This window comes from Chiloscyllium plagiosum, unplaced genomic scaffold (assembly GCF_037043375.1).
Source record: "Chiloscyllium plagiosum isolate Xiang-an unplaced genomic scaffold, Cpla_swu_hap1 HiC_scaffold_6, whole genome shotgun sequence".
NCBI lineage: Eukaryota > Metazoa > Chordata > Chondrichthyes > Orectolobiformes > Hemiscylliidae > Chiloscyllium > Chiloscyllium plagiosum.
The window spans coordinates 59950639-59969565 of record NW_028270144.1 but is presented as its reverse complement, the minus strand read 5'-3'; the positions used below and the strand labels follow the sequence as shown (position 1 = coordinate 59969565).

At 41.9% G+C, this 18927-nt stretch overlaps 1 protein-coding gene across 1 annotated transcript in view; it reads left to right on the top strand.

The window, feature by feature from the left end:
• Positions 1 to 18927, top strand: part of naalad2 (N-acetylated alpha-linked acidic dipeptidase 2) — a 153813-nt gene that overhangs the window by 82949 nt on the left and 51937 nt on the right. The window contains exon 14 of the mRNA XM_043691542.2: positions 7271 to 7362. Coding sequence (XP_043547477.2) covers positions 7271 to 7362 — 92 coding nt within the window. The remainder of the gene's footprint in view (positions 1 to 7270; positions 7363 to 18927) is intronic.

Below are 18927 nucleotides of genomic sequence, written 5' to 3'. Positions count from 1 at the left end.
GCGGCCTACGCTTCCAATACATGAGTCCGTGTATTGCAAAAGATGCTTTCAACTTTCAGTCATCCTGTTTGACAAATGAATTTTTAAGCAAGTCCAACCACTTTGAATTGGCATCCACGATGATTAAAACAGAGCTCAGGAAAGGGCAATATAGTCAATGTAACTAAGTCCAGGGTTTACCTGACCACTCCCACAAATAAGGTGGAGCTGCTGGCACTAGTTTTTCTCCTTGTTGGCACTGTGGGCACCTCCCCACCAACATGGCTATGTCAGCATCCAGTCCTCGCCATCGGACATAATGTCTTGCCAACATGTTCATTTTGGAAACTCCTGGAAGACCTTGGTGGAGTTCAGCCCGTATCTGGTGGCTATGACCTTTATTTGGGCCAATCACTCTTGCTCCCCATAATATGTTGTCCTTGATGGTGATCTGGTCTCACTGAGTCCAAAAAGATTTCAATTATGGTTGTGATGGCCCTTTTTTTTTCCCCACCATCACCAGCAGCTGTTTTAGTTTTGCCAGGATGGGATTTTGTGGTGTCCATATAGTCTGACAGATGTCCAGAGAATTTAAAACCAAAACACACTGTTCTAATGGTAGAACCACTGGGGATGAATTGTAATCGAATGCACTCAGTTCAGAAGCCCACTGCTGAATTCAATCTGAAGCTATGGGTAGCATGACCCTATCCTCTTTAAGTAGCTCAAGCAGGGGTTTGTGGTTTGTTACTATTATAAGTTTTCATCCATAAAGGTATTGGTGGAACTTTCTTACACCAAAGATGACCACCAAACCTTCCTTTTCTATTTGGGTGTATCTTTGTTCGGTATCAACCAAAGTCTGGGAAGCAAATGCTATTGGTCCTCTCTCTCTCTGCCGGGCCACTGGTGAGTCAACACTGCCATGATACCATGTGGGGAGGCACTGCATGTCAGCACCACATCTCATTTGGGATTGTAGTGTGTCAACACATTAGACAACGAAAACTGATTCTTCACTTCCCTAAAGACTACATTTTGGCTATAAGACCACTTCCAAAGCTGAGCCTTTTTCAATAGCAGATGTAATGGTGCCAGGATGGAGGCCAGATGACGTGTGAACTTTCTGTAATAATTCACCAACCCAAAGAATGAAACCTAAGCTCAAATATAGATAGCAAGATGGTGGCAGAGTAGGATGCTCCACCTGGAGCTTCTCTGCTCTGCCTGTTCTTTTTTGGTCCCCCTCTTTTTAGCAGTCCTGGAGCAGCGCGAGGGGAAAAGGGAGTCCTGGGGCAATGCAAGTTATCTTGGTGTAGCTGACTGGAAGCCTGGAGCTGAGAAGGACTGTTGTTGGACTGGGGCCTGGCACAGGCAGTCAGATCATGTGTCTGCTGAGCTGCTGCAATGTAGTGTAAATCTGAAATTCTTTACTGGACTGTAACTATCTTAGTTCTAACTTATTTTTAGACAGTGTAAGTAATGCTACTACTATTTCCCTTTTATTCCTCTTTCGTATCCAAGATTTGTACGTAGGTGCTTGTATCTAAGATGGTACCATTAGAGGCAGCCATTGTAAAAACCTTTCACGATACTTCTGAACTGGAGTACACATGATAATAAAGGATATTCTATATAGAGGTAAGAGCCAGGACACCTTTGATCACCCTCACTTTATTTTCCAATGGGTGTAACCTGGTCTTATCAACTTTGTTGCCCAAGTAGATCACTTGGGGTGCCTGCAACACATTTTTCCCTCCTAAGGCATACTCCTGCTTTGGAGAAATGGTTAAGCACTATGTCCTAAGTTCTCTAAATGCTCTTTATTGGTCTGCCCCATTATTAGCACATCATTCCAGATAAGTGGTGACCTGGGATAGACCTTTTAAAAAGTTTACCATCATTCACTGGAAAATTGGTACAAGCCCTTATGAGTATTAATCATAGCATACTTCTGAAAATGCACATCGTGAAGGACATCCTCCCCCTGCAATTTTGCGTAGAAGTCCTCTATGCAAAGGAATGGGTATTTATCCTGCTACAAAAACAATTTACCATTTGTTTGAAAGTCCCACAGCCAGTACGACTGGTGCTGCCCATTCTGCACATTACTGGTTGGTTTCCAACCTTCTGATTTCTGTCTCTATTTTTGCTCACAATAGAAATGGTTCTAGATGGCATTTTCAGAATGGTGGAATTGCTTCTTGGTCAACATGCAAGGTGGCCTTGGCCTCTGATAGTCCTAGACTTTCCAGAGGAGCATCCAGATATTTAATTAGGACTTCACTCAGGAAGCCATTTTCTAATCAAAAATGTTGAGCCAAACTGAATCTTTCTCAACCAATTTCACCCCATCAAGGTTGAGCCCAAACCTTTTACTCCAATCAGTTGTAACTGAACCACCTGCTTCTCATAAGAGACTGGAGCCAAAGTTGTACCCTTAATCTGTAAATGTTCCTAGTATAGGTTCTCAGCTTGACAGATCTTATACAAACTTAAGGGTTGGTGTCCAGAGCAAAGTTTGGTTAAGACGGCTTCTGCAATCCCAATAGGTATCAGTATTGACCGCTATTAGAACTGGAAGACCATTTAACTAGACGCTCATTTTGATTGGTTCTGATTTGGATATTAACTGTTCTAAGCCAGCTGTAAGTGGTCTTTCCAGGGTATGCACTCTCCTAGACACTGGCCTATGAGTTCTGTTTCTTAGTTCAGGCCTAAAGAGATTCCTTTGCTGCCTCGAACCTGCATACTTGCATGACTACAATGGCCTGCAGGTCCAGATCCTGAGAAAGTTTTAACTGTTTGACTGAGACTTGGCTTTGTTTTGCTGGAATCCCTCTGTTAGGATATGTCCTGAATGAAGCTATACAACTAACTTCATTCGAATGATATCCCACAAGCTCAATTGGTCTGAGAAGGATTACCACTTCCATCAGAATACCCTATAACTCACATGCTCCCCTTTCTGCATTTTCTAGAGACAAAAGCAGTTGTGCGCCTGTTTGAAGTCCAGTAGGGCACTTTTGCATGATCACATCGTTAATGCCACATATGAAATGGTCTCTCAGCTTAGGCTAAAATCAAAATCACATGCCTCTGCCAGTTGTCTTCATCTCAAAATTCCTGATCTGGATTCCTTGGTTCTTGAACTTGTGGAAAACCAAGAGTGCCTCAGCACTACAGGAAGTTTAGGGCCTTAATTTTCCTCAGTTATGGCAGCAACGTTTGAAAGATTTTAGTATTGGCTATCTCAGGGAATATTAGGCCTCTAATAACTGAAAAAGCTGAGAATCTACAAACTGTCAGGAGAATTATTCATTGCTTTTTGTCTGCCCCAATGCACTTGCTCAGAAAAATAACATTAAACATAGAATATTACAGCACAGTACAGGCCCTTTGACCCTTGATGTTGCACCGACCTGTGGAACCAATCTGAAGTCTAACTGTCCTACACTATTTCATATTTATCCACATGGTTCCCTCATGATCATTTAAATGCCCTTAAAGTTGGAGAGTCTACTATTGCAGGCAGTTCCACGCCCCAACTACTCTGATTAAAGAAACTACCTCTGACATCTGTCCTATATCTGTCAACCCTCAATTTAAAACTATGGCCCCTCATGCTCGCCATCACCAACCAAGGAAAAAGGCTTTCACTGTCCACTCTGTCTAAACCTCTGATCATCTTACATGCCCGAATTGAGTCACATCTTAACCTTCTCTCTAATGAAAATGGCCTCAAGTTCCTCAACCTTTCCTCATAAGACCTTACCCCTATACCAGGCAACATCCTAGCAAATCTGCTCAACCATTTCCAAAGCTTCCACATCCTATAATGTGGTGACCAGAACTGTACACAGTACTCCAAGTGCGGCCGCACCAGAGTTACGTACAGCTGCAGCATGACTTGTGGCTCCAAAACTCAATCCCTCTACCAATAAAAGCTAACACATTATATGCCTTCTTAACAACCCTATCAACCTGAGTGGCAACTTTCAGGGATCTATGGACATGGACACAGATCTCTCTGCTTACCTACACTACCGAGAATCTTGCCATTCGCCCAGTACTCTGTGTTCCTGTTGCTCCTTGCAAAGTCAATCACCTCACACTTTCCTACATTAAACTCCATTTGCCACTTCTCAGCCCAGTTCTGCAGATTATCAATGTCCCTCTGTAACCTGCAACATCCTTCAGCACTGTCCACAACTCCACTGACCTTAGTGTAATTTGCAAATTTACTAACCACCCTTCTACGGTCTCATCTAGGTCATTTATGAAAATGACCAACAGCAGTGGAGCCAAAACAGATACCTTGCGGTGCACCACTAGTAACTGAACTTCAGGATGAATATTTCCCATCAACCACCATCCTCTGGCTAGCAGAAAGAAGACAATTTCTGATCCAAACCGTTAAATCACCCTTAATCCCATGCCTCCGTATTTTGTGCAATAGCCTACCGTGGGGAACCTTATCAAATACCTTATTGCAATCCATATGCATCACATCAATCGCTTTACCCTCATCTCAAGGAACTCAAATAAGGTTTGTGAGGCATGACCTACCCTTCACAAAACTGTATTGACTATCCCTAATAACTTATTCCTCTCTCGATGATTATAAATCCTATATCTTAGAATCTTTTCCAACACTTTACTCACAACTGAAGTAAGGCTCATTCGTGTATAACTACCAGGGCTGTCCCTATTCCCCTTGAACAAGGGGACAACATTTGCTATCCTCCAGTCTTCTGGCACTATTCCTGTAGACAATGATTATATAAAGATCAAAGCCAAAGGCTCTGCAATCTCCTCCCAGCTTCCCAGAGAATCCTAGGATAAGATCGGCCCAGGGGATGTATCTGTTTTCACACTTCTCAGAATTGCTAATACCTCCTCCTTGTGAACCTCATTCCCGTCTAGTCTAGTAGTCTGCATCTCCATATTCTCCTTGACAACGTTGTCTTTTTCCAGTGTGAATACTGAAAAAAAAAATCATTTATCACTTCCCTGATCTCCTATGACTCCTTGCACAGCTTCCCACTACAATCCTTGATTGGCCCTAATCTTTCTCTAGTCATTCTTTTATTCCTGATATACCTGTAGAAAACTTTATGGTTTCCCTTGATCCTCGCTACCAACTACTTCTCATGTCCTCTCCTGGTTCTTCCTAGCTCTCTCTTTAGGTCTTTCCTGGCTAACTTGTAACTCTCAAGCGTCCTAACTGAGCCTTCATGTGTCATCCTAACATAAGTTTCCTTCTTCCTCTTGACAAGAGATTCAACTTCCTCAGTAAACCACAGCTCCCTTGCTCGACCACTTCTTCCCTACCTGACAGGTATGTACTTATCAAGGACATGAAATAGCTGTTCCCTGAATATGCTCCACATTTCAATTGTGCTCATCCCTTCCCTATCCTAAGCATCCTAAATCTTGCCTAATCGCATCATAATTGCCTTTCCCCAGCAATAACTCTTGTCCTGTGGTATATACCTCCCCCTTTCCGTCACTAAAGTAAACATAACCGAATTGTGGTCACTATCTCCAAAGTGCTCACCTACCTCCAAGTCTAACACCTGGCCAGGTTCATTATCCAGTTCCAAATCCATTGTGGCCTAACCCCTTGTTGGTCTGTCTACAAACTGTGCCAGGAAACCCTCCTGCACATATTGGACAAAAACTGACCCATCTAAAGTACTTTAACTGTAGTGTTTCCAGTCAATACTTGGAAAGCTGAAGTCCCCCATGACAACTACCCTGTTACACTCAATCCTATCCAGAATCATCTTTGCTATCCTTTCCTCTACATCTCTGGAACAATTCGAAGGCCTATAGAAAACTTTCAACAGGGTGACCTCTCCTTTCCTTTTTCTAACCTCAGCCCATACTACCTCAGTAGAACGAGTCCTCAAATATCCTTTCTGCCATTTTAATACTGTCTTTGACTAACAATGCCACACTTCCCCCTCTTTTACCATCTTCTCTGTTCTTACTGAAACATGTAAATCCCAGAACCTGCAATAACCACTTCTGTCCCTGCTCGATCCATGTCTCTGAAATGGCTACAATATCAAAGTCCCAGGTACAAGCCCATGCTGCAAGTTCACCCACCTTAATCTGGAACTCCTGGGATTGAAGTAGACACACTTCAAGCCAACAGCTTGCTTGCTGGTGAAATCTTGCAACCTCATTTCTGATCTCACTACTATCAACCTCCTGGACACTGGAACTATAATTTAGGTTCCCATCCCTCCCTGCTGACTTAGTATAAACCCTCCCAAAGAGTGTTAGCAAATCCCTCGCCCCCACCCTCACCCCCCCACCTCCACCCCCTCCCCCCACCCTCACCCCCCCCACCTCCAGCCCCCCCCCACCTCCACCTCCATCTCCACCCCCCACCCTCACCCCAACCCCCCCACCTCCACCCACCCCCAACTTCACCCCCCCAACCTCACCCCCCCCACCTCCACCCCCCCCCCCCCACCCTCACCCCCCCACCCCCACCTCCACCCCCCCCCCCCATCCTTTGCCTTAAAATATTCAAGGACTTTCTTCCACCACCTTTTCAAAAAATGAGCTACGAAGACTCATGATGCTTTCAGATAAAAATATTTGCTTAATCTCTGTTTTAAATCAGTGACTCAAAAGCCGCATTCCATGGGGAATAGGTTTTTAAAAATATGTTCCACTTATGTTGAGCCTGAGGCATATTTTGTTAAAGCCAAAGAATTAACCAAAATCTATCTTTTTTTTTCTCTTTTTTATCAGTGAGTGCTATTTCACATATGTACTAACCACCACCAGTAAATCATTCATGTTTTTCAATTGATTAGTTTTCTAAGCCTGTTAAGGGCTCCAAAATCTTTCTATTTAAGTTGGGTCCTCTCACTAATGATTTAGCAAAGTACCTTGCTGATCTCCAAAGCCAGTGATATAAGATTTTATCATTCTTTCTTAGAATATAGGTATTACTGTTTGGGCCAGAATTTATTTCACAACTCTAATTGCCTTTGAGAAAGTGGTTGTTAGCTGCTGCCTTAAACTACTACAGACTGTGTGGTGTGGGTTCGCCCAAAGTGGTATTAGGAAGGGGGTTCTAGGATTTTGACTCAGTGACAGTGAGGGAATGATGATATAATTCTGGGTCTGGATGATGTGTGGCTTGGAAAAGAAATTAACCTTTATTTTAACAAGGATGTTACCAGCAATATCATTTATGTTACAGCTAAGATAGGCTCACAGTAAACTGCAAAAAATATAATATGGTTTTGTTTAAACTTCCTTTCAGATTCCCAGTCCTGATGATGGTTATGAGGGAAAATCCCTTTATCAGAGCTGGTATGAGAAAGATCCTTGGACAGAGTACAAGGAAGCTCCGAGGTCAGCCAAAAATAAATTATTGTTTTCTTTACCAACCACTTCAGCCTTTATTAAGATTAGAAGGGAAAAATTGTGAATGCTGAGAAAATTGTTTGTGCAAATTCAGTCAGGCGTGTGTTGTGCTAATAGCACACACTTTTCCCAGTATAGTTCTTTTCTTATTATTCACAGTTCAGTACAATTTTGGCATTTTGCAGAATGCTCACCTAATGCGGGGACTGGGAAGTCAAGATGTCAATGAAATTGAAATCATACATGCAGAATCGTAAAGCACTGAGGACCACTGTGTCAATTGGTCAATTATAGTTCGTGGAGCAACTGGAGGTAATTCGTGTAAACGTGGAAATTCACCTGAAGCATTGCACATGCAGAGAAATTACAGTTATATATAAAGTTTGCTTCCCTTAGAATTGAGCACGTTTAAATATGTTTATTTAGACCTTGTTCCAGACATAATGCATTAAAGGCACAATGCAGATTTTGGGCTGGAGGAGAGAGATCAAATAAGAGAATGAGACAATTTCATGGCAAAGTGAACATTATTGTGTACAGTCAGCTTGAGGCTTCTTTACTTCATTCAATTCAAAGTTATCCACCATCAATCAAAATTTGGTTATTCTGACAATAATCTCAAGGTAAAGATTTAAGTGACGTTAACAGTCACTGTCAATGCCATTTCTTTAACAGAGGTTGTGTACAGGCACCTGTGCAACAAACAGAAAGGTTCTGTAACTGATTCCCTGCTGCTATGGTTGTTGCAGAGGAGGTTGCTTTGAAAGAATTCTATGATCACCATGCCTTAGACTACTGCAGTTAAATCTGTGGGTTATGCATCTCCTACAGATTCTCACCTGCTGTTTGTTCCTTCATAGATTCTATACAGTCATAGATTCAAAGAAATGGGCAGCGTGGAAACAGACCTTGGATCCAACTCATCCATGCCGACCAGATATTCTAAATTAATCTAGTACCATTTGCCAGGACGTGACCCATATCCCCCTGAACCCTTTCTATTCATATACCCAACCAGATGCCTTTTAAATATTGTAATTGTACCAGCTTCCACCACTTCCTTTGGCAGCTTATTCCATACATACACCACTCTCTGTGTGGAAAAAGTTGTCCCTTAGGACCTTTTTAAATCTTTCCTTTCTCACCTTATACCTATGCACGCTAGTTTTGGACTCTGCTATCATGGGGAAAAGACCATGTTGATTTATCCTATCCATGCCTCTCATGATTTTATACACTTCTATAAGGTCACCCCTCAGCCTCTGATGGTCCAGGGAAAACAGACCCAGCCTTTTCAGCTTCTCCCTCCAGCTCAACCCCTCCAACCCTGGTAATATCTTTGTAAATATTTTTTGTACCTTTCTCATGCTCTTGTTTTTCAAGGGTATTGGGTGTCTACACTTGCATTCTTGATTGCTGTGCATTTTTACGAGACTACTGCTGCTCTGAATGCTTGGCATCATTAGTTTGTACTCTCTTCAATACACTAATCACTTTATTTACATTAAGATATACAACATATTGCACACAGTTTTTATATGTATTTCTCTTGTAAAGACTCCATTACAAATATCTGTCTCTCTGCTCTTCTGTGTTCTAGTGATGTTAGAGTTGCACCATCATTAATATTACATATCATATTTTACTACAAAAAATGGTTTGACAGGTAGATATGCAATAATCACAGAATCATAAAGTACAGCAGAGGCCCTTTGGCCCATCGAGTCTGCACTGACAATAACAACTCTATCTACATGAGTCCCACCTCTCATCACTGGATCCATAGCCTTGAATATTATATTTTAAGTGCTTATCCAAGTACTTTTGAAACGTTGAGAGTTTTTGCCTCAACTACCTTCCAAGTAGTAATTCCAGATACTCACCACCCTCTGAGAAAAAGATTGTTTCCTCAAATCTCCACTGATCCTTTTGCCTCTAACCTTAAAAATTATGCCCCTTTGTTATTAACTCTTCAACTTTCTTTTTGCCCTGTCCCTTATAGTCTTATATACTTCAATCAGGATCCCTTTCAGCCTTCTGCGTTCAAAACAAAACAATCCCAAGTTAATCCAGCCTCTCTTCATAGCTAAACTGTGCCATGCCTGGCAATATTCTGGTGAATCTCCTATGCAGCCCCTCTGATGTAATTATATCCTTCCTTTAGTGCAGTGATAAGAAGCACACACTATATTCCAGCTGTGGTCTAACCAAAGTCCTGTACAGCTCCAACTTAACTTGCCTGCTGTTATAATCTGTGCCACAACTAATAAAGGCAACTGCTCTGTATGCCACCTTAACTAACCTATTAATCTGTCCTGCTGCCTTTAGTGATCAGTAGAGAAGTATCCATGATCCCTCTGTTCATCTGAGTTTTCTAGTATTCATTCAGTATTCCCTTGTCTTGTTACTTTAGCCAAACCTCTCTCTTATCAGGGTTAAATTCCATATGGCACTGATCTGGCCATCTGACCAATCCATCCAGTACATAAGACCTTCTTGTTCACTGTTTAAACACCTGAACAATCTTCATGTCATCCACAAACTTTATATCATCCCCCCCATATTTTCATCAATGTCATTTATATATATTAGGAACAATAATGAACCCAGTACTGATCCATGTGGTACGCCACTGAACTCATGACTTCCAGTGACTTTTTGATTAGATTACTTACAGTGTGGAAACAGGCCCTTCGGCCCAACAAGTCCACACTAACCCGCCGAAGTGCAACCCACCCAGACCCATTCCCCTACATTTACCCCTTCACCTAACACTACGGGCATTTCAGCATGGCCAATTCACCTAACCTGCACATTTTTAGTCTGTGGGAGGAAACCGGAGCACCTGGAGGAAACCCACGCAGACACGGGGAGAATGTGCAAACTCCACACAGAGAGTCGCCAGAGTTGGGAATTGAACCTGGTCTCTGGCGCTGTGAGGCAGCAGTGCTAACCACTGTGCCACCATGCCGCCCACTTCTAGATAATGAGTCCGAATACTGAACGGAAATGGAGGGTTTGGTGATGTCGTGCATTGAGAACAACCTCTGTCTCAACATTGGTAAAACTAAAGAACTAATCATGGACTTCAGAAAGAAAGGAGGAGAACATGCCCCATCTACATGAACAGAGCTGAGGTTGAGAGGGTAGAGAGGGTCAAGTTCCTAGGAATGATGATAATTGGCAACTTGTCCTGAACTTCCCACATAGACGTGACAGTCAAGAAGGTGCAAGAATGCCTCTTCCTGCTCGGGTGGCTCAGGGAGTTTAGCATGTCCATAAGGACCGTCAACAAGTTTTACAGATGCACCATTGAAAGCATGCTGTCCAGGTGCATGATGGCCTGGTATGACAACTGGTCCAACACCATATGAAACTTCAGAAGGTAGTGGGCGGCACGGTGGCTCAGTGACTAGCACTTACTGCCTCACAGCACCAGGAACCTGGGTTCAATTCCAGCCTTGGGTGACTCTCTGTGTGGAGTTTTCACATTCTCCCCGTGTCCACGTGGGCTTCCTCCAGGTGCTCTGGTTTCCTCCCACAGTCCAAAGATGTGCAGGTCAGGTGAATTGGCCATGCTAAATTGCTCATAGTGGTAGGTGCATTAGTCAGGGGTAAATAGGGGGAATGGGTCTGGGTGGGTTACTCTTCGGAGGGTCAGTGTGCACTTGTTGGGCTGAATGGCTGTTCGCACATTGTAGGGAATCTAATCCAATCTAGTGTGCACAGCCTAGACAATCATGGAAACAACCTTCCATCCATGGAGTCCATTCACATGGCTTGTTGCCATGGAAAGGCTACCAAAGTCACCAAAGACACATTGCACTCTAATAATGCTCTCCTACAACCTCTTCTGTCAGGCAGAAGATACAGATGCTTAAACACATGCACCAACAGTCTCAGGAACAGCTTCTTCCCTCCTGCTATTAGACTGATGAATGGACTGTCTAACTTCAAATAATGCTGATCTTGCCTAGTGCATGTCCTGTGCAACATAATCGGTATGCCTCTATCTAAGTTTGTTTTTCTCATTCTATGATCTACATGTCCTTTGTTACTATGATCTGGCTGTACTGCTCATAAACAAAGCTTTTCACTGTACTTAGGTACATGTGACGTTAAATAAATCAAATGAAATCAAATCATACAAACAGTTTCTATCACCACCCTCTGTCTCCTACCACGTAGCCAATTTTGGATCCAACTTGCTAAGTTATCCTGGACCCCATGAGCTTCAACCCTCTTTAGCAATGTCTCGCCAGGCAACTTGTCAAAGGCTTTGCTGAAATCCATATAAAATACATCAAATTCACTGCCCTTATCTGTATACATGATCACATTCTCAAAAAGTTCAATTAAATTTGTTAAGTTTGATCTCTTCTTCCTGAAGAAGGGCTTATGCCCGAAACGTCGATTCTCCTGTTCCTTGGATGCTGCCTGACCTGCTGTGCTTTTCCAGCAACACATTTTCAGCTCTGATCTCCAGCATCTATAGCCCTCACTTTCTCTCTAAGTTTGATCTCCCTCTGACAAAACCATTCTAACTATTCTCAATCAAACCTTGCCACTCCAAGTGGAGATTAATTCTCTCCTTTAGAACTTTCTCCACCAGTAATGTGAGACTTACTGGTCTATAATTCCCTAATATATCGTTACTGCTCTTGAGGATTGGAATCTCATTAGTTGTGTTCCAGTCCTCTAGCATCTGTTCTCTGGCCAGAGAAGAATTAAATATTTGACTCAGAACTCTGGTAATTTCTTTCCTCGTCTCCCACAACATTCACCATTTGGAGCTGAATTTGTTCACTTTTAAGCCCGTGGAAATCTCCAAGACTGCTTCACTCCCTGTGTAAAACTGCTCAGGAACGTCATAGTTCTTTGTCCTGAATTCTGTACTTACATTTTCTTTATTCATTCATGGGATGTGAACATTGCTGGCCACACTGCCATTAACTGCTCAGTGAGTCAATGAGAATCAATCACATTGCTGTGGAACTGGAGTCACACATAAGGATTTAAGACCAGTTAAGGCGGTTTCCTGCCCTAAAGGACATGAGTGAACTAGATTTTTTTTTCCAATAATCCATAGTTGTTTCATTGTCATCATTATATTCTTAATTTCAAACTTTTGTTGAAGTCAGCTTCCACTGTCTGCCATGGCAGGATTCAAACCTAGGTCCTCAGAATATTACCTTCATTTCTGAATTAATCATTCAGTGACAATATCACTAGGTCATCACCTCCCCTTTTCCAAAGTGAAGTCAGATTTTGTTAACACCCTGTCAATATCCTCCTGCTCCAGATGCACATTCCCCCAACTCTTCCCCTGGTTATATACTTTGCCTTGATATCTTGGGATTCTCCATTATTTTGCTCACTAGTCCCCTCTTTGTGTTTTGTGTGCCCACTCTTTGATCTCCTAATTGCTTTCTTATACTTCACCAGGGCCTCTGTTGATTTGTTCCCTTTGTACCTGTATTCTTTTCCATAGTTCAGTAGTCAGTTGACTGGGTGCATATTTGGGTTAGTGGTGCTGGAAGAGCACAGCAGTTCAGGCAGCATCCAAGGAGCTTCGAAATCGACGTTTCAGGCAAAAGCCCTTCATCAGGAATAAAGGCAGAGAGCCTGAAGCGTGGAGAGATAAGCTAGAGGAGGGTGGGGGTGGGGAGAAAGTAGCATAGAGTACAGTGGGTGAGTGGGGGAGGGGATGAAGGTGATAGGTCAGGAAGGAGAGGGTGGAGTGGATAGGTGGAAAAGGAGATAGGCAGGTAGGACAAGTCCGGACAAGTCGTGGGGACAGTGCTGAGCTGGAAGTTTGGAACTAGGGTGAGGTGGGGGAAGGGGAAATGAGGAAACTGTTGAAGTCCACATTGATGCTCTGGGGTTGAAGTGTTCCGAGGCGGAAGATGAGGCGTTCTTCCTCCAGGCGTCCCCCACCCTCCTCTAGGTTATCTCTCCACACTTCAGGCTCACTGCCTTTATTCCTGATGAAGGGCTTTTGCCCGAAACGTCGATTTCGAAGCTCCTTGGATGCTGCCTGAACTGCTGTGCTCTTCCAGCACCACTAATCAGAATCTAGTTTCCAGCATCTGCAGTCATTGTTTTTACCTGGGTGCATATTTGAATGCAGTCAAACTATTTATTATTAGAAGAAATCAATGGGAGACATTTGGTTCTTTCTATTAGAAACTGCAGATTGTTCTGCAGATCATCCAGCTATATAAAATTTAAGATCAAGATGGTCTTGCTGCTTCTGACAAGTGATACCTGTGTAAATTGAGTTCTGTCAAGAATGGTATAAATAGCTCCTCATTATGTGACATAGCCCATAATAATGCTGACTTCTTTTTGCTGGTTTTTGTATCTCTGAACCAAATTTACATGACTCGTGCATCATGACCCCTAAATTCCTTGACATTAAATTATCACTGCTAAAGCTTCCCCATTTTGACTACCTTCCCAACTCCTGAATGTCTTTTTCCTATTTTACCTCTTCTTTCTTGATGTACTTAGGGAGAAAATAGATTTCATTCCATTTTTATTGATTAAAAAGGTCATCCAACTTTATGGGTAATAGTGATGAATTATGCTAAAAGTGATTTTCAAATTACTTAAAGGGAAAGTATTTCTAGGAGATGGTTAATGTACATTTAAAGTCTGAATTTTTTTTTTGGAATTAGCATCACCAGCTAATTGATCTAGAGAACCTCAAATCTCCTATGAACTGTCCGATATCAAACTCTGCCAAAAATAGCTTAGGTGACAAGATACCACTTTGAATATATGCTCTAATGGAGAGGTTCTGGGCTAATATTAAACAATATCAAGGGAGCACGCCTCCAGTAGTGACATGGTTTAAGTGATTTGAGGTAAAATGGAATATGAGGTCTTTATAACTTAGATAATGTGCTATGATGAAGTGCTATCATGAGATATCTCTTAAAGGCATATTGACATACGGACTGAGATGTAAGACAACGTCCTTTTCCCCTTTTCTCAACACATACGAATATGTAAATACACCTTCTCCATGGGACTGCATATCACAATTCCTAACCACTATAGTTTTGTGTTTCTAGATTCCTTTTAGCTATCCAAGAATCATAACTGGAACAAATTAAACCAAAATTCCTTTCCATTCTAAATCTCAAAGTATTATTATGTCAATAAACAGTCTAGAACCAGATTTCCATGATTGATTTATGAAAACAAAACAAATCAAGGTTATAGTGGCTAATTCCTTCTTTGGATAAAACTGTTAGAAGTGCTGCAATTCATTGACACTTTATAATTGACCATGTGCTTTTGTTCAGCTGTTTCATTTTTGTATTCATTTAAAGACAAAACATTTACTTCACTCCTTGCTTTGGTAGCTTGAACTAAGTGTGACTTCTCTTTTTAAGGTGTGTCTGTAAGGCAAGGCATGGCAATATAAACATTTCATTCAGAAGTGAATCAACACATTTTTAGAAAATAACAGGAAGAAAAAGTTGTAGATCATATATGTGTAAAGCATATCAAAAAATTGTATGTTAACACAACTGTGTTCAGTGGTTATGTCTCTCTTTAATATATATCAGTTTAACAGAAGAGAATATTGCAATTGATTGCTGTGTCTGAAATGAACAGCCTGACATCAGATTAGTTTTAAAATTCATGCCAATCTGGAAAATGTTTGAGATTTATTGTTTTATCTAGGATTTATCAAAATGCCTATTGCCTTGATGTTATCCTGGATAAACCGGCTTAAATGAAAACATACAAACATAGGAATTAGGACCAGGAGTAGGTCATTCAGCAAGTTGAGCTTGCTGTGTCATTCAGTGAGATCATAACTGATCTGATTCTTCTACATTCCTATTGACCCCAAGAACATCAGCCACAAGTGAGGTGCAAGGACTGGTGGGTGTCTAATGTTGTGCCTTTATTTGAGAAAGGCAGCATGGTGACTCAGTGGTTAGCACTACTGCCTCACATCACCAGGGGACCAGGTTTGATTCCAGGCTCTGGCAACTATCTGTGTGGAGTTTGCACATTCTCCCCGTGTTTGCGTCAGTTTCCTCCAGGTGCTCCGGTTTCCTTCCACAGTCCAAAGATGTGCAGTTTAGGTGAATTGGCAATTAATAAATTGCCCATGGTGTTCAGGGATGTGTAGGTTAGGTGCATTAGTCCGGGGAAATGTAAAAATAATAGGGTAAGGAATGGGTCTACATGGGTTACACTGTGGAGGGTTGGTGTGGACTTGTTGAGCCAAATGGTCTGTTGGGATTCTGTGATTCTACGAAAGTGTGTAAGGAAAAGTCTGGGAACTATAGACTGGTGAGTCTGACATTAATGATGGGTAAATTGTTGGAGGGAATTCTGAAAGATAGGATTTACATGTATTTGGAGAGGCAAGGACTAATTAGGGATAGTCTCCATGGCTTTGTGCATGGGAAATCGTATCTGACAAACTTGAGTTGTTTGAAAATGTGATCAAAAAGGTTGATGAGGGCAGAGCAGTAGCATGGACTTTAGTAAAGCTTTTGACACAGTCCACTTGCTTGACTAATTAGTAAAGTTAGATCACATGGGATTAAGGGAGATCTTGCCAATTGGACACTAAATTGCTTGATAGTAGGAGATAGAGGGTGGTGGTGGAAGGTTGTTTTTCATCCTGGAGGCCTATGACTAGCAGTGTTCCACAGGGATTGGTGCTGGGTCCATTTTTCTTTTTCATTTATATGAATGATTTGGATGAAAATTTAGGAGGCATGGTTGGTAAGTTTGTGGATGACACCAAGATATAGTCGAAAGTGAAGAAGGTTATCTAAGGTTATAAAGGGATCTTGATCATTGGGCCAATTGGCTTAGGAATGCCAGGTGAAGTTTAATTTGGATAAATATGAGATATTGCATTTTGATATTAGAAACAAGGGCGGGATTTATACAGTTAATGATAGGGTCGAGGCTGGTGTTGTCAAACAGAGACACCTAGGGATTCAGGTACATAGTTCTTTGAAAGTTGCGTCACAGGTGTCCAGAGTGGTTAAGAAGGCATTTGGCACGCTTACCCTGCATTGCTCAGACCATAGAGTGTAGGAGTTAAGACATCATCTTGAGGTTGAGCAGGACATTGGTGAGGCCTCTTCAGGAGCACGGTGTACAGTTCTGGTCGCCCTGCTATGGGAAGGATATTATTAAACTGGAAAGGATTCAGAAAAGATTTACCAGGCTGTTGCCAGGACTGGAAGATTTCAGCTATAAGAAGAGGTTGGATAGGATGGGATCTTTTCACAGGAGCATAGGAGGTTGAGGGGTGACCTTACAGAGGTTCATAAAATCTGAAAAGACATAGGTAAGGTGAATAGATTAGATTACTTAGTGTGGAAACAGACCCTTTGGCCCAACAAGTCCACACCGACTCTCCGAAGAGCAACCCACCCAGACCCATTCCCCTACATTTACCCCTTCACCTATCTCTATGGGCAATTTAGCATGGCCAATTCACCTTACCAGGTGAATAGCAGAGGTATTTTCCATCGGGTAGGAGAGTTTAAAACTAGGAGGCACATTTTTAAGGTGAGAGGAGAAAGATTTAAAAGTGACTTTAGGGATTTTTTTTCACATAGAGTGTGGTTCATATGTGGAATGAACTGTCAGAGGAAGTGGTAGATGATATACAGTTACAACATTGGATAGGTAAATGAAAAGAATGGTTTGGAGGGATACGGGCCAAATGCAAACAAGTGGGACTAGTTTAGTGTGAGGAAACTTGATCAGCATGGACAAGTTGGACCAAAGGGTCTGTTTCTGTGCTGCATGGCTATTTGAATCTATAAATCTATAACCTGTCATTTCCTTGCTCATCAAGAATCTATCTACCTGACTCTATTTCCACTGACTGTTGAGGAAGCGAGTTCCACATACACTCAACCCACTAGTTCGCCTTTATCCACAGCATGATAGTTCTTTAAACAACTTGATTAAACCTGACCTCCATTTAACAAAGCTGTGTCAATTATCTTGAAATTCTTTAACTGCCAGGATTTAATGTCTTTAATAATAACATGTTTAGTTGGCAAATTAAGAAGCTATTCCTCAAAGATTATGATCTCTGAATTATTACTTGAACCACATAAAAATTGGAATAGTGCAAACAAGATTAGAAAAATAAATGTGTGCCTCAAAGACTGGTATGGGAGAGGCAGATGACAGTTCATGGGGCCCTGGAGGAAGTGTGATCTGGACCATTGTGATGTCCTACACAACCATGCAGAGACCAGTGTTTTAATAAGGTCTATGATTAGAAAGTGGAGAAAATTGAAAATAAAGTAGTAGGGCAAGGAATCAAATGTACGAAAACATTAAATTAAAGCACAGAGATAAAACAATAGATAAATGTATTAATAATAGAAATTATAAAAAGGACATGGCAAGGAGGTATAAATAACATAAATCTAAGAAGTAGTCAGCAAATAAAATTAGAGATTATGAAATTTTGGTAGATTTCATGAAAGGTTTGTCTCTGCATGGCGTAGTGAGTTTTCTCACTGTTCCCAAACTCGTTTCACTCCCTGCGCATCAACCACTATGGTACCCTGCTCAATGTATTCTCTCACTCGTCATAGGAATAAGTATTTAGCATTGCCAGGACATCTCAGGATACCTGGCACCAGAGCTATATTTAAAACTCAACTATGCATCGGGTCAAGTGCTGGCAATTCTGAGTTGCTCTTTCTAGTTCATCTCATTTGCTACAGAAATGTGAGACAAAGGGAAATTTTGCAGGCAGGGAGCTGGAGGTTCAAGTGAATGGGGTGGTGTAGATGAGGGCTGACTTCTTACCCAGGACTTGCAAAGGAGACCATGACTCCAGACCCTGCCAGCCTCTTATGAGGTCACTACCTAGGTCAGTGCAATATCGAGGGTCCTGAAGAATATGCAACAATACCACAAGAAGGTTAATGATCTTCTCAGCTCTGCAAGGGTAAGTGTTACCATCATCATCTCCCTACAGCCTTATACTCACTTTATCTCTGTTACTGCAAATAGTTCACACCAACAAGTATGGTCAATCACTTTCACTATTATATTGCAATATCTTCCCTCACTTGTTGTCATCCAGCCAATCCCCATCTCCAGCTAACCCTGTGTGGCCCCTAGACTGCCTACTCACTTGTCTAGGATACCTTGGCATCTTTCTGCCACCTACACCAGCACTAACAGTTGTTCACTTTCGTCTCAATCAGTGCTTCGCTTTCTCTCATTCCAGGAGAAATAGCCCACAAAAGGGTAGAGAGAGCCAGGATGGATGGTGGGTGCCCAAAGTTTGCTTCCTCACCCTCAATGAGGAGTGGATCCTAGTCCTGGCATGTAAGGAACCACGACCATTCATATGGTGATGCTTAAACTCATCTGTTCTGGCAATCAAGTAAAGGTCATTGCACCTTGCTATGCTGCTCTGCCATTACCACCTGCGTGAATGTGCTCTTAACAGATCAGAACATCGACACCTTATTCACAATGCATTATTTCTTTTGTCTCCTGCAGGTACTAGTGGCATCTGTACAT